The 16310-nt window shown below is 38.7% G+C and overlaps 1 protein-coding gene across 1 annotated transcript in view; it reads right to left on the bottom strand.

Annotated features, from left to right (window-relative positions):
- CNTN5 (contactin 5) overlaps positions 1 to 14058 on the bottom strand; it is a 557068-nt gene extending 543010 nt beyond the window's left edge. Inside the window, exons 1-3 of the mRNA XM_075547810.1 lie at positions 13785 to 14058; positions 12234 to 12281; positions 10941 to 11159 (exon numbers count right to left, since the gene is read on the bottom strand). Of these exons, the coding sequence (XP_075403925.1) occupies positions 10941 to 11159; positions 12234 to 12281; positions 13785 to 14058 (541 nt within the window). The remainder of the gene's footprint in view (positions 1 to 10940; positions 11160 to 12233; positions 12282 to 13784) is intronic.
- Between the last annotated feature and the right edge of the window lie 2252 nt (positions 14059 to 16310).

Here is a 16310-nt window from a genome sequence, read left to right as displayed (position 1 = left end):
ATTAGTTTGCTTAATCTTATCACCTAAGCATGCCTGCAAAACAGTATGAGTAGATGAAAATCAAAATCTTCTCTGATTCCCGACAAATTAGAATTATTAAATATCGCAGCACTATTATCACTTAACGTGTCTACATGGAAATAGCTTTTGAAGCTAAAGTGACGTAGCTGCTATGGTAACGGTGTGAGTGGAATCAGGCATTCTCAGGTTAGGTAATTTTAAATGGAGCTAAAATATGGAAAGTACAGATATGTTCCTGGAATTGGGACAATTTATTTATAATAACTCACTTTTAGATCTGACATTTACCCAGTGGATTGCGGAAATCAAATTGCACATTTAAGTGACTGAGAGACGGTTTTAATTCTCCTGGGATTCAGCGTTGAGGCTTTGGGGAGATTGGGTTAACTCATCTTTGCGATTCCCACCAGACGCTTGTCTTTTGAACTGTTCACCTTAAATAATAATAATTAGGCATCTCAATCACTTTGAAGTCAAACAATAGTTTTGTTGCTTGGTAAGATCACTTTGCCTCAGGCCTTTTAAAATAATTTTGTCAGTTGCCAGAACACCATCAATGGAATCTGACTGGAATCTGTGGTTTGGGGAACATTGTGGTTAGAGAAACAGTCCTAGCTCCCATTTCCATGATTATGACAATAAAATGTAGTATAAATATTGAGGACTACTTCTCATCTTAGTACTGATTTTTTCTTAGATGAAATTTTACTTTAGATTCAATATTTACAATTTGAATCAATTTTAAGCAATTTCAAGAAAATGATTCTACACAGAAAAGATATTGACCAAAAACTATTGTTTGACGTTCAACCATGTCAGGAGATAGCATAGGATTATGAATCAATGGGATCAGAGAGAAAAAAAAAACCTGAAGCTACACTGAAGGCGTTTGTGAAAAGCAAAAACCAAACTAAAACTCACTGCCATTGAGTCAATGCTGACTCATCTTGACCCCCTGTGGGTTTCTGAGACCTAACTGCTTATAGGAGTAGAAAGTCCAGTCTTTTTCTGGTGGAGCTGCTGTTGGTTTTGAACTGACAACCACAAGGATTGTAGCCCAACATGTAACCACCACACCACCAGGACTCCTCAAGGATCCAGGAATTAATAAAACACCCCAAGGAAAATTTTAAACTCTTGCTGGATTAAACTCTGGATTTAAACTCTGGAGAAAATATGTATGCATATTTAATATATATATATATGTATAATCTACAAGAGGGTACTCAAATAAAACCGATGTAATGTAAGGGGCACAGTGCATTTGGAGTTCAATCTACCAGGTCAAACTGTTAATCAAGCTTTCCATTTAGGGATTCTGAAAAGATTGCTTAACAGTGTGTGACAAAAAGGCCTGATTTGTGGAAGATAGGAGACTGGTTTTGCCACCACAACAATGCACCTGCTCAATCAGGCATCTCAGTGTGCCAGATTGGGCGAAAACCAGCATGCCACTCTTTCCAATGCACCTTACTCAACTAGCTCTGTGTGACTTCTTATTATTTCCACAAATGAAGAGGGACATAAAATGACAGTGATGTGATGACTCAGAAGAGGTGAAGGAAAAAAAAAAATGAGGGAAGTGCTGTCAGCCATCCAAACAGATGAGTTAGAAAAATGTCTCCAAGAATGGAATCGCAGATTTGACAAATGTAGGGAGTGCAAAGGAGAGTGCTTTGAAGGTGATATGGTTGTTCTGTAAAAATAATTTAACTACTTAGCTTTGGAAAAATTTTATCCATTTTGGGGGGATGTTCATATATATATATATATATATATATATATATATATATATATATACACTAATTATACAAAGATGTCTACAGAAAAATGAGACATTATTTTAAATCACACTAAATTTTATTCATAAAAATATAATATACACAAAATTCTTCTCTTTTAATTTTCCTTATCTTATTTGAAATTGGGTAATGGGTCACAAGGAATAAGAGGTCATTATGTAGACCATTATATAAGAATTCACTAAAATGTTTTTATTTCCATGAATCATTATATTCAGTAATGTGACTGGTTTAATATTAGACTCAGATCTTTGTAGCTGTCTCTTTAGGCTTGTGTAAACATTCATCAAATATTAGTCTATTTCAACCAGAAAACAACAAAAATATGAATGGAATTTTATCATCAAAATGACATTTATTCAAAGAGTTTTAAATATAGTCATGTTTTACAGATTACAGCAAAAATAGTTGTGATTGGGATTAACTAAAATGCAGCTAAAATACAGTAATCAATAGTTTTGATTTGGGATCAATGAATGTGTAGCTAGTGCAGTGTGTCAGTTGCCATATCTTTTATGAAGGAAACAAGAAGCACCTGCCCTTTTAGACCTCTATGTCCACAAGGAAGCGAGTTAGCACAACTACAATTCTAATTTATGGACTAAGCTGTAAAGCTCATGTTCATCAAGTTGATTCTGACTCATAAAAACAGGATAGAACTTCCCTGGGGGTTTTCTGAAGCTAATTTTTGAGAGAGTAGAAATCTTCATTTTTCTCTGGAGAATAAAGTGGTGGTTTTGAGTTGCTGAACTTTCAAGTCAACATAAAACTTGGGGCTCCTTGGTCACATAAGAAGCCTCTTCTAAGAAAAACAAGGAAGATAATTAAGTAGAAATTTGGGTCAGAAATACCCAGAAAGCATCTCAGTCATGGTTATCAGTATAACCTAGCTAGCTATGTTAAATGGTATAAAAGGGCGGTTCATGCTGTGATTTAGAGCCCATTTTGTTACATGACTATAGAAATAATTATAGAAGTCGAAAATAAAGCTGTATATGTTATCATAGGCAACAGAGTACATTATATTCCAATAGAGTGCATGTCTACTTTGAACTAGATATAACAAAAATATACACTGTTCATGTTTCTCATTTTGTTAAAAAAATTCTTTTAAAAATTTAAATTAGCATAAAATGGTTAGAATTCCTTAGAAGGATCAGACTACTGCAGAAACAATGTTGGAAAAAACAGCTGTGAGATGATAGAAATTAATTAAATGTAATAAAATTTAGAGCGAACTAACAGACACTTTCTACATTGGCCAATTAAGCCTAAATGGAGAGACTCCAGTAATGTAGGGAAAAAATAGATAGAAATTAGATCATTAAAGCTGACTGTTGACCCCCAAGCCTTACTTTAGCAATCTAGTCTGAATCTTTCACATATTTCCTGTTTCCCAAGTGATATAAAATTTTATGTTTGCCTAAGTCAGAAATTGAAAAGTGACTCTAGGGCCTGCCATTCTCACTTCCAAATCTGAACGGCAATGGCCTCCTTTTCAATCCAACTGCCTGCTTTTCTCCAGACACTTAACAATTCTTTCCTTCACCATTGTGACTCAAAGTCAGCGGGGGCGCAGCGAGAAAGAACACACGCATTGGCAGAGGTGTTTGTGTGCGCTGAGGACCTGGGAAAGAGCAGCACTCCCTGACAGCAGTCAGGGTGGCACACATTCCGTAACACAAACATACTCCTTAAGAACAGCACACTTGTCAGAGCCATGAAAAAGAGCACTGGTTTTATAGGACCAGTAAAAGCAGAACATTTAAGGCAGCTAAAGTGTCCCTGGAGTGAATTGGATACATCCAACAACTGCTGCTTCACAGGAAATGAATTCAATTGGCTACATTGCAGACATGTATGTGGCTAATTCTCCGGGATATGACATTAAGAAAATGGATTCTTAAATCAATATTATTTATATAAAATTTAAAATTATTGATGCTTATATTTTGTATACTTGTTGGTCCGTGCCCTCAAATCAGCGCTGACTCATGATAGAACAAAACCATGCCTGCTTCTGCCTCAGTCCCACACTTCTTGATATGGCTGAGCCCACTGCTGCAGCCACGGGTCAATCCATTGCCTTGAGGGTCTTCCTTGTCCCTCCCTTTCAATGACTCTCTGTGAAGCATGATGTCACTTTATGGGGAGTAGTTGCCCTTGGTAACATTCCCAAGGCTACTTGAGACAAAATCTCACCATCTTGCCTCTAAGAAGCTTGATAGATGCACTTTCTCAAAGATAAATCTGTGAACTTTTCTGTAAATCCCTGGTACTTTCAACATTCATGGCCACAAACATAAGGCAAAGGTCCCCATTCATATTCATAAGTCTTCTTTATTCATTATCCAGCTATCACAAGTCTGTGACGTGGCCGAAAATACCATGGCTCGCATCAGCGCCTCTTAGTCCACAGAGTGATGCCGTAGAGCTTCAACAACTGAAGGTGAGCTTGTGCCGCAGACTTAAGCCAACGCAATACACAGTCTGATGTTTTGATGACTGCTTCCAATGAGCATGGGTTGCATATCCATGCCAAAGGAAATTGGTGACAACTTCAGTTTGGGGAGTTTAGAAATATAAATGCAATAGTATTCTATGCATGTTAACAACAAAATGCAGCATGATGGTTCTTTTAAAATAAATCAGAGAGAAAAGAACGAGTATGAGAAGATTACGTGTAAATGTACAACTCTTTACGTGCCGTTTGTTTTTTAAAAAGGAAGCAATGTGGATACCGTGCTAAAATGTAATAAATCAGTATAAAGGCAAGAAGATCCTTTTCCATTATTTTGTTATGTTTGAAATACTTCCCAATTTAATGAATGAGTAAATGAAGTATAACCAGTTGCCACTGAGTAGAATCTGAGTCATGGTGCTCCCGTGTGTGTCAGAGTAGAACTGTGCGCTGCATGGTTGTCAGGCTATGGTCGGAAATGAGTCACGGGACCTGGATAGATTTGAACTGAAAGCATGCTGGTTAGTAGTTCAGCAACGAACCCTTGGAACTACAAAGAGACTCCAAGTGAAGTACAATACATTGGAAACACACCATCACTGGGCACACATTGGGCTGCGATGTGCAAGGTGGGCGGTTTGAAGGCCCCAGCATGTCCTCAGAAGAAAGGCGGGCTCTCTCCGGTAAAGATTGCAGTCTTGCAAGCCCAAGGAAACAGTTTTACTCAGTCTTTTAGGGTCCCTAAGAGTCATATATGACTCAATGGCAGTTGGTTGGGTCTTAAAGTAATTTAGAACATTTTCTAAACATAGAAGTATGTGAAGTACATAAAGAACATAATCTTCAAGTTCACCTTGAATTAACGGTGAGAAAAATGACATAGAACAGTTCATCTCTGTAAACTAACATTGAAAGATACATCTAGACAACCTCCCTAATTTCTAATCTTGAAGAAAAAATGCATTATTTGGCTACTCTCTAAGCCTGGAGAAAAGGCATACTTAATACTTCTACTAGGTGATGTGCTGACTGTCAGAGACAAATTCACACATAAGTCTTAACTTTCTGCTCAACTACTAAAGAAGATAGAGATGAACTGAAAATCTGTTTGATGCCAATGACCTTGGATTCTATCTACTAGGAACCTTCACCCAAGATGCACTTGTGGGAGGTTACACCTTCTTCCTGAGGGTACTCATTAATGGCAAGTGCATGAAATCTAAAGATTTGAACTCTAACCAACATTGTAACTTTTCATTCTTATTCTCTGGTTCTAAATGAACATTGCTTGGCCTTAAGTTGTTTGCCTTTCCATGACTCCCTTTCAATAAACTAAATGACTTTACATATGTGAAATCTTAGTACCTACACTACACCTACGACATCAGTGAGTGGTGAAAATGGTTAGTGAGCTTAAGGGCTTCCTTTGGCATTGTGGTTCTTCACGGAGAGTAAAACCCACAGTGTCGGCATGAGTTAGAGTTGACTCAAGAGTCACTATTCGTCCTCCCTATCCTGGGAAAATTCCCTTCTCTCCTTGCTTTGTCTGCAGAGGAAAATGCTAATGTCAGCTTTCTGACTCTAGTTCATGTTTCAAAAATTATACCATATATCTATATTATCTATCTATCTACCTATCTATCATCTCTCTATCCTCACAAAAATCCATTGTCATCAAGTCAATTCTGATTCATAGTGACCCAATAGGATTTAGAAGTAGCCTGATACATATTTCTCACATAATGCAGCTGGTATTGAATTACAAACCTTTCGCATAACCATTGTACTGCGGGTTACTTATACTTTATATATGTTGTATTAGCATAATAAAATGATATTATATGTAATATTTACTTACTTGACTCACAATATATTTTGAAATCTAATCTTGTTTCATAAAGACAGTCTATTTACTTTTATATTAATCGCCAATGATTGAAAAACTTCAATTTATTCATTATCTTTGTGATTAACATGTGTTTAAAACTTTTTGCTATCGATAATATATTACAGTGAACACACAGTTCCCCTGAAAGCAGGTAAGATGTTTTGTTTTGTTTTTTTTCTCTAGGTTGTATAGACAAATGTGGAATTGCTTTCCCAAGTTGTTCTGCAAACTGAGATTTCATATTTCTCAGAAAACCTCATCTCTATCGTGGAGTACTCCTTGGCCTCATTCTGAACAGAAGTGGGATGAATTTCTATTCAGGCTCTGTTAATTTTCTCATTTTTCACATGTCAACCCAGTTTTACTCTCTATTAAAGCCATGGGGAATTACCTGACAAAAGCCATATGTCAGGCTCCTGACAGAAGAAACTCAAAGTCATATCCAGCCAAAATCTATCAAATGCTTAGAAGAAAAAGCAATAGTTAGGGACGATCACTTGGAAAACAATAGCGTATTCTTTATCCCTGATACTTTACTCTGTATTAAATTAGATAAACAAAAGACATGAAGTTAGCCTGCTAGCCTTGACCCTTACAACTCCAGTATGGTCCTTGGACTGGCAATGTTGGCATAACCTGAGAGCTTGTTATAAATGTAGACTATTATCAAAATATATTGGAAAGAGATGTATATTTTAACAAAAGTCTCAGGTGATTCAGATGTATTAAGAATGCCAAAATAATGCTTTATTTTGTTTCTGATGTTTAGGTTTCATCTGCTTTTATTTTCATGTATACAATAAAAGTAATGTTTGTGTTAATAGCCATTATATCAAAAGTACATTGTTAATGAGGACCTTCCAAGAAAACAACAGCAACAAAAGATGTATCTGATCTTCATGTTCAAAATAAATTTACTTCTACTGAATAATAATAATTTAATTTTAGTATGTGAAACACTGGAAAATATATCATTTGACACATCTCCTTTCCTTTACCTGCCTACAACCCAGAATGGGACCAGATTTTAGGAAATATATAAGATTTTACAGTAGCCATTGAATCGCTGGCCCTTTTTTATGTCTCAGTATTTATTGTTTTCAACATTTTCACATTTAATTCATATTTTTAAATTACATCATAGATATATCATCATGTGTTCTTATCACTTGTGTTTGAAACAAGAGAACTAAGGAACAGAAAAATTGGGCTGTTGTTCTTAGGTGCCTTTGCATTGGTTCTGAATTACAGCAAAATCTATGCGTGCCAGAACAAAACCCTGCCTGCCAGTCCCGCACCATCCTCACAATCGATCTCATGCTTGAGCCCCTTTGTAGCAGACTCTGTGTCAAACCATCTTGTCAAGGGCCTTCTTCTTTTTCATGGCCTCTCGACTCCACCCAACACGAAGTCATTCTCCAGGGACTGGAGATAGAGGCCTGCCATCCTCTCCTCTAAGGAGCTCTGACTATACTTTTCCAGGACAGATTTGTTTGTTCCTTTGGCAGTCCATAGTACTTCCAATATGCGTCACCAACACCACAATTCAAATGCAATGCATAGAATAATAACTGCCATAAAATTACGCCAAACATTGTAGATCATTGTTTTGATTGTACAATCCAGTCTACGTTGTTTTCATCCCATAAAATACTGATAGTCAATGAACAAATCCCCGAAACATCTCTTTCTGATGGAGTCTGACACTCAGGTTAATATGATAGGAAGTTAGAAAGTTATCTTATGCTATGTATAAATATTTTGAAAATCCATAGCACATTTACAGAATGCTAACACTATGCGCACATAAAATGTCAGTGTCATTATTGTGTGACGCTGATCCACATGGCAGTGATTGTCAGACTCATGAGGAATATGCTTCCTTGTGCTTTGCATTACAGATTAACCCAACATTTCTAAAATTCCTCCAAGTTGTTTAGTTCTCAGAGAATGTAATTTTGCATATTCACTCCCTCATCAGCCATGATTGAAATGTAGCCTAAAGAGAGTTGTTCTGGTTAGTTGTTGTTTATTCTAACTCACGGCAAGCCCATGTGTATAGAATTGAACTGCTCTATAGGGGCTTAAAGGCTGTAACCTTTCAACAGTATATTGCCACACTTGTCTTTGAAGGTACTTCAGAGTCTGCTCAAGCTGCCAATCTTTCAGTTAGTGGTTGAATATTTTACTATTTGAATCACCCTGAAATCCTGTAGCCCAGACATTACTGGGCTTCAAATCAGTAGATAATATGAACTAAAACTGGTTTTAGTTCGTTTGTTTTTTAACTTGTTTTCAATCTGACCTTGATTGAGGTACTTATTTGCCCCTAGCTTTCCATTTCTATGCAAGACAGACATAATATTGACTTCATATTTTCTGAGATATTTGAAGGAGGTAAGCTATTTTGAGAGGCATAGTGTCACAGGGGCTGCTAATAAGCACCAGTAATTCTCAGTGACTGTTAAAATTTTGCTATTATTTTATTGAAGTATCTAAAAATAACAGAGTTAGAGAATGTCTAGAAAATATTCCCCATTGAATCATAATTTTAATACTTTCAGACTAGTCCACAGGCATTATTCATTCATTCTAACTCACATAACTCACTTGTAGGACAAAGAAGGATGATTCCTTTGGGTTTCTGAGACTGGAACTCTTTTTTTTAATCATTTTATGGGGGGCTCATACAACTCAACACAATCCATACATCCATCCATTGTGTCAAGCACACTTGTACATTGGTTTCCCTCATCATTCTCAAAACATTTGCATTTTCTTTGAGCCCTTAGGTATCAGCTCCTTATTTTTCGCCTCCCTCCCTGCTTCCCCTCCCCCATGAACCTTTGATAATTTATAAATTATCACTATTTTGTCATATCTTACACCATCTGATATCTCCCTTCACCCATTTTTATGCTATCCATCCCCCCGGGAGGTTATATGTAAATCCTTGTAATGGGTTCCTCCTTTCTACCCCACCTGCCCTCCACCCTCCTAGTATTGCCACTCTGACCACTGGTCCTGAGAGGTTCATCTGTCCTGGATTCCCTATGTTCCCAGCTCCTATTTGTACCAGTGTACATCCTCTGGTCCAGCCAGATTTGTAAGGTAGAATTGGGATCGTTATAGTGGTAGGGGAGGAAGCATTCAAGAACTAGAGGAAAATTATATGTTTCATTATTTCTACACTGCACCTGATTGGCTTGTCTCCTCCCCTCATTACTTCTGCTAGGGGATGTCCAATTTCCCACAGATGGGCTCTGGGTTCCCACTCCGCATTCCCCTTCATTCACAATGATTTTTTTTTTTCGTCTTTGATGCCTGGTCCCTGATCCCTTCAATGCCTTGTGATCTCACAGGAAGGTGTGCTTCTTCCATGTGGGATTTGTTGTTTCTCAGTTAGATAGACACTTTTTAATCTTCCAGCCTATAGGACCCCAGATTCTATATCATTTGATAGCCGGGCACTATCAGCTTTCTTCATATTTGCTTATGCACCCGCTCTGTCCTCAGCTATCGAGTTAGGACAGGCTGGTGTGTTTCTATGTGGGTTTTGTTGCTTCTCAGCTAGATGACCACTTGTTTATCTTCAGGCCTTTAAGACTTCAGATGCCATATCTTTTGGCATCCAGGCACCATCAGCTTTCTTCACCACATTTGCTTGTGCACCCATTGTCTTCAGCGATTGTGCCAGGAAGGTGAGCATCTCAGAGTGCCGAATTGTTAGAACAAAGTGTTCTTGTGTTGAGGGAGTACTTGAGTAGGAGCCCACTGTCCATCTGTTTCCTTAATGCTAAACCTATAAATATATATACATAGATCTATTTCACCCTCATTGTATATAAATATATTTACATCTGTATTTGCCTGTATTAAGAACTCTATAACTGCCCTTTGCCTCCTAGTTCTTTCCTCTATTTCTTTGTACTTTCTGCTTGTCCCACTATCATGTTCAGCCTTTATTTGGGTTTCAGGAATTCCTCTCGGTTACATTGTCCTTGATACAGCCCTGCCAGACCTCCTAAACCCTCCTTGCCACTGATTTTGGATCACTTCTCGTTCTTTTGTCTCTGGGTTTGTTAACACCCACTTCCTTTTCCCCACTTTCCTCTCTCCCATGTCCCCCCAGAACTGTCATCTTGTTCTCTCTTCTAGCTTGTTTATCTCGCTTATCCCTTCCAGGTAGACATGCAGTGACAACAATATGCACCATCCCAAGACCAAGTACAAGGAAACAACAACAGAAAATAAAACAGTAGCTACAACAACAACAATCCCTATAAATAGTTCAGGGTCTATTTGTTGTCCTTCACAAGTGTTTCCCTGTGAGTGTAACTCTTTAAGGGAGCAGACAGCATCAACTTTCTGCCGCTGAAAAGATGGTGAGCTTGAATCTCTGACCTGGTGGCTAGCAGCCCGTCCTCGACCCATTACTCCACCGAACACTTAATTTAATGAATTTCTTAGCTATGAGCAGCACGTAGGTCAATTGTGATCTTCCCGTCTTATAAAATAATGCTCACTCTAGCCTTATATTTTTGCATGTTTTCCTTATTATTTCCTTATGTATGCATTTTATAGCAAGAAAACCATTGGATTGAAAGACATGAGTATTTTCAAGGTCTTCATATAAATTGTTCTTCGGAACACTTTACATTCCCCTCAACATAGGTGAGTTTATTTAATTTCAAATCAGGAATGCTATAAAATTCATTTAAACATAGCGAGCCCCCTGCTCTGTGTAGTAATAAGAAGATAGACTCACCGTCTTGTTTGAAGGCATCCGAGGAGTGGTAGAGATTAACAGGGGAATAATGATGTTGAGCTGTTCCTCGCCAGCTGGGTGGAGAAACACTCAGTGTTCCTAAGGAAGGGCTATTGTATCGCGGTCTTGTCTTTGAACCAAAGAGGGATGAAGCTGAACTTTTCTTAATTCTTAGCAAAGCAGCATATGAAGTAGGAAGACCAGGAAGAGCTTCAGAATGTTCTGTAGAAGAAAAAAGAAACCCATTTGAGGTACTGTCCACTGAGAGCTTCTTTTTCCTCCTATGATGCTTGGAAAAAGCAGAGACAGGGAAAGGATGTGTGCAGGAAATGACAGGCTCCTCATTCTAGCCTCACAGTGGCTGAATTGGCCCTTGGTTTCTGGCACCAAGGACACAGCATAGACTCTGGGACCCAGAAGTCCATGTACTTGGAACAATGAAGTCAGGCTTATTGAAAGTCAGGAGCAGAAGACCCACTGGAGTGCCAGCCAGTAGTGGAAGATGGACTATTCACAAAGGCCAAGGCTTCATTCCAGGGGGCCCTCAGATTAGCTGGGGGCCCTTGGGTGCCCCATGCTCACTCCTTCTGCTAGACCTTGTTCCCTCGCATGAGGGGTGCTTCCCTTCTCTGCAGGTTTGCTTTCAAAGGAGACAAGAACTGAGGGAAGAGAGGCTCAAAATCTTGAGTTTCCTCCCAGTAGTAGAACAGAAGAAGATAATTAATTTGGTATGTAAATAAAATAAAAAGAGGAACTGGTCCCAAGGGCTCTGTGGAGAGTCAATGTCTAGAAAAGAACAATGGCAATATATGTACAAATATGTCAAATATAATTGATGCATAGATTGTAACAAGAGTTGTAAGAGCCCCCAATAAAATCTTTTTTTTTTAAGTTAAATAACAAAACAAAAAAGAATTTGGCTGTTTTCCTCTAACATCAAATTATCTGTTGTTTTTGGTAATATAAAGTGCTTTTAGCATTGCGTCAAATCAGGATTCATATTTTCTGTTCTGTGAAAGAGAAATTGTGAGTTCTCTACAACTCAAATACAAGTTTTTTTTCAATGTTTTCTGTTGTTTCAATGACTGTGATGTGTGTCAGCCCCGCACAACAGGAGTTGTTAAGAGATTGATGTCCTTTCATCTTTGCTGCACAACGTCTGGTAAAAGGAGATTCATTTTAACTGAGAACAGCTAACCTCCACTGGGTATGAGCACAGATTATGAGTAGACATAAAATCTCCTTTCAAAGTGTTGACATTGTGTGTGTGTGTGTGTGTGTGTGTGTGTGTGAATTTTGACACCCAGAGATGCAAGGTAATAAAAAGAAAATGAATTTTCCCTTAAGGTCATTGATAGGTTTTCAGTCTCTGAACCTATTCATTTCTCCATGCAGTCTGTTGCTTTGTTCTTTAACTGCCTGCCTTGCTCATAAAAACAAAATGAAACAAAACTAACCCATACTCATGTTCAATATCAAAATGAAGGATGTGAATTTGGTTTATAGTTCTCAAAGCCAGATAAGGATAACTAATGGAAAACTAGAAGGGTCATAATGAGGTTTTGAACATAAGATTTATCATCGTGGTCACAAATCTAATTTTTTTTTTCTCAAAATGTGTACATGTTACCCAAATGGCAACTTGGCTCAAACCACTCCATGTAAAGAGAGATCAGCCAAATGCTAATTTGGCTGTGAGCTCCACACCAGGGCTACATTTGTTTTGTAATCAGTTGCATCTGTTGTTGTGGAAATTCCCTTCCCCTCAATTAAAGCAAACCAAAAGCTATTACTAGAAATCTGGTGATCCATTTATTCAGCAAGTGTGTATTGAGAATTTGGTGTTGGGCGCTGACTCGTCGTGACCGGATAGGACAAAGAAGAACTGCCCAGAGGTTTCAGAAGGAGCCCTGGTGTAGGGAGGTGTTCGCCTGCTAAACACCAGGCAGGTGAAATCCACAGACAAGGCAGTGGGAGGTGGCATGGAGTCTGGAGGCAGGAAAGATGTCCCTGTGCAGTTTGTTCCAGACACAATGAGCCACAACTCTTCCCAAGGCCTCTGTTCCCACACTCCACTCTGTTTCTTGAACTTGGTGCTAACTCTGGATTTCAGTATTTTCCTGTTTTCTTTGTTTAACTGCTCATTCCAGCACACAGTTCTTTATTCAATCTCCCTTCCAGGTTATGCCCCTCATCTCCTAAAACAGCTGCTGAAGGGCATTTTCTGGGATAAATTATTTGGTGAATTCTGTTTAGAATTTCAAACTCTTTTCAGTCATCACTTCAAATATGTCCCTTTTGAAAATACTTAAGTGTAGTTGATCCAAAATCCTGGGCACAGAACTCCTCAAAGAAGGTCAGTGAAAGAGAACTGCTGAGTCAGGCTCTGACGACGTGCATTTTGTGACGAAATCCCTCCTGCATCTCACTCTTTGCTTCCTTTCATCAACCTCCAAATCCCATTTCCCTCAAAGCCCTCCTTCCTCGTGCAACGTGCACTCACTGTTTCCAGCGAGCATAGACCGAGTCCCAACTGGGTGCAGACTGGCATGGCAGAGCTCTGAAGGACACACACGTGGCTGCTGCCTTCCTGCAAGGCGCGGTGTGACAGCAGTGGTGGAGGATTGCTACTCTGCAGAATGTGAGTAGAGAAACATTCAGAATGAACTTACCCTAAACAAAAAGTGAAAAAGCAAAAACTATGATGAGATATGAGAAAGAAAAAGCTGAGGACAAACAGACAGGTGCCGGGGCCATGTCTCTTTATGGTGCCATTGTGCTCTGCTTCATATACATTCCTTTTCTACCTAACCGCTCAGGGTATCAAGTGCATGCATTGTTTGCTTGTTTGCTCTGCGGAGAGCGGCCGTGTGTGCGCCATCAGCTCTAGAGTGGAGTGATCTGGATTAAAGTCAGCACGCTCTTGCAGAATAGTTGCGAGACCCTGGAGAAAGTCTGAGTGCTGCTGTGCCTCAGCTCCTTGGTCTTTGCAGGCAGACAGCAATAGTTCCTGTGCTGTATCCTTGTGGTCGTTAGACACCTTCACGCTGTGTTCTGTGCATTGTGGCATCGTGTACCACAGGACACTGGATAACAAAACACTGTCTAGTGGCGCCATCTTCACAATCATGCTACGCTTGCACCTCACAGGATTGTTGTACATGTCAAACATACTCAGATTGGTAAAGCACTTAATCCTATGCTTGAAGCATGTTAAGAACTCAATACGTGCCACCTATATTTAATTTAGTATTACCTGCTGCTTAGTTATTATTCCTACCACTCTAGTGGACACGATTGAATATTGGTCTTCATCCTTTGATTGGAATGATACAGAAGGATAGATAGTATTAAAACCAAAATTTAATAATCCTCTTAGCCCAAGGAACTAAAAGATGGGAAAATGAAAAGGGAATAGTTACCTCCTCCCCACACACTTGCAGGCACATTTCCAAGAAGAAACTTAAAAAATAAAAATGGGACCACGTATGAAATCGGTAATGGTTTTTCTTAGCTGCTTTCTGCAGATTCAAATTCCTGGTGAGTTCACAGGTGCAGGATTTTCAAGGTTGTGGCCCTAAGCAGCATATTGCCCGGCCTGTTTTCCCAGGCAACTCTGAGAGAGCTCCGATTGTCAACCTTGGAGCACAGAGAGACTGCAAGAAACCCCAGTGTGTACATGTTCTTGTGATTCCACTGGTAAAAATGACTCAGCCATAAATCCCCATCTTTCTGTACAGTATTTGGGAAAAAAGGGTGTTCCTAATATTTTTCATTAAAAAAATCGTTGGATAGCCATTAAATGAATATCTATTCTGAAGATGTCAGCCAAGTCCAGCATTACATTAATCATTTGTTCTTCTATTTTCTAACATTATATAGATTACACCATAGGGAATAAATATTACAGTTATTTCTAAAGTAGCCCAGAGATTTTGTGATAAAACTCAATTAACCTAATGCTCTCACAATATGAAAATCCAGCTGGAGGTTGGATAGGAGTAAATATTAATGCCTTCATTAAATATTTTCTAATCTAATAACCCTGGTATGACTGAACTTATTTGATAAAATTATAGAATACAAAGTCAGAATGACATTGCTGCCATTTTCATTCTTGGAATTAATAACACTGCTTCTATATGAATTTAGAGGTAGTTTTATAGGTAACAGCGTTTTCATCGAATGTGAATTTTATAGAAAAATGCAATATTCCATCTGAGTATAGCCCACCTGGGTTTAGACACCATCTCAAGAATTCATTTGATGCATCGACCACCAGTGACTAACGACCAGATGAGTTCCAGGATGGCATCATATATGAAGAAGGAAAGGGGCTATTGAAAGGACAAGAAAGAATAGCTCAAAATGGGAGGCTGAAGAGACTCTGAAACTTTATCTTGAATGTAGAATAGCTACATGTACTGGAAGGAAGGAAAGAGGAAAATATTTGAAGAGAAAATTTCAAACAGCAGCTTGAGAACTTAAAATAAAACATGACAGTGAAACGTACAAAGACCAGGAATTAGAAAACCAAAAGAAACAAAGCATAGTGGGCATTTCTTATGGTGAACGAACTGAAGAAAATATTCAAGCCTCGTGCAGCAACGTAGAAGGCTTCTAGAGGCAAGATACTGAAAGATCCAGGAAACACGGAAAGAAGATGTGAGGAATATACAGAATGATTATACTACAAAGAATTGGTCGAGGTTCAGCCATATCAAGAATTAGCATTTGATAAAGAACTGATGGTATTGAAGAAAGGCATCCAATTGGCCCGGAAGGCATTAGCTCAAAACAAGACTGGTAGTTGATGGGATACCAAACAAGAGTTGTTTTTCACTTTCTTCTTCTGTCTGAAGTAGTTGCATTGGCATACATTCATGTATCATACAACTTAGTTCAATAATATTAAAGACAGTTGTGCCATCATCACTGCAAGCCCTTTCAGAGCATTGTCTTCTTGTGCTCAGTGTTGTTAGCTCCCCATTACCCCACCCTCCCCGGCCGTGGCCCTAGGCAATTATTAATCCAGGTACTGTCTCTAGATTCACCTATCTTGGATTTCCTATATGGAAATCATGCAAAGCATCATCAGGAAACAAAGAAATAAAGACCGTGACAAAACAAAACAGAAAAATCTCAAGCTAAAAGAGAGCAGAAAATATTAAAAACTGAAACAACTTTCAAATGGATCCAAAGGGAGATGAAATGATGACGTGCTACATTTTAATCCCACCACATCTGCTGCCATTGACTTTACAATGTGCTCTCTCTGATCGCCAGGCTAGTCGCGCGCCTTTGGACAATGGTCAGAGGGGATGGATATAATGCCGGAAGTGCTCAGACATTTTCTCCAAGATGGCTGGA

Source organism: Tenrec ecaudatus, chromosome 4 (assembly GCF_050624435.1).
Source record: "Tenrec ecaudatus isolate mTenEca1 chromosome 4, mTenEca1.hap1, whole genome shotgun sequence".
Classification (NCBI taxonomy): Eukaryota; Metazoa; Chordata; class Mammalia; order Afrosoricida; family Tenrecidae; genus Tenrec; species Tenrec ecaudatus.
The sequence above is the reverse complement of the archived record's forward strand: the minus strand, read 5'-3'. Positions and strand labels throughout refer to the sequence as shown.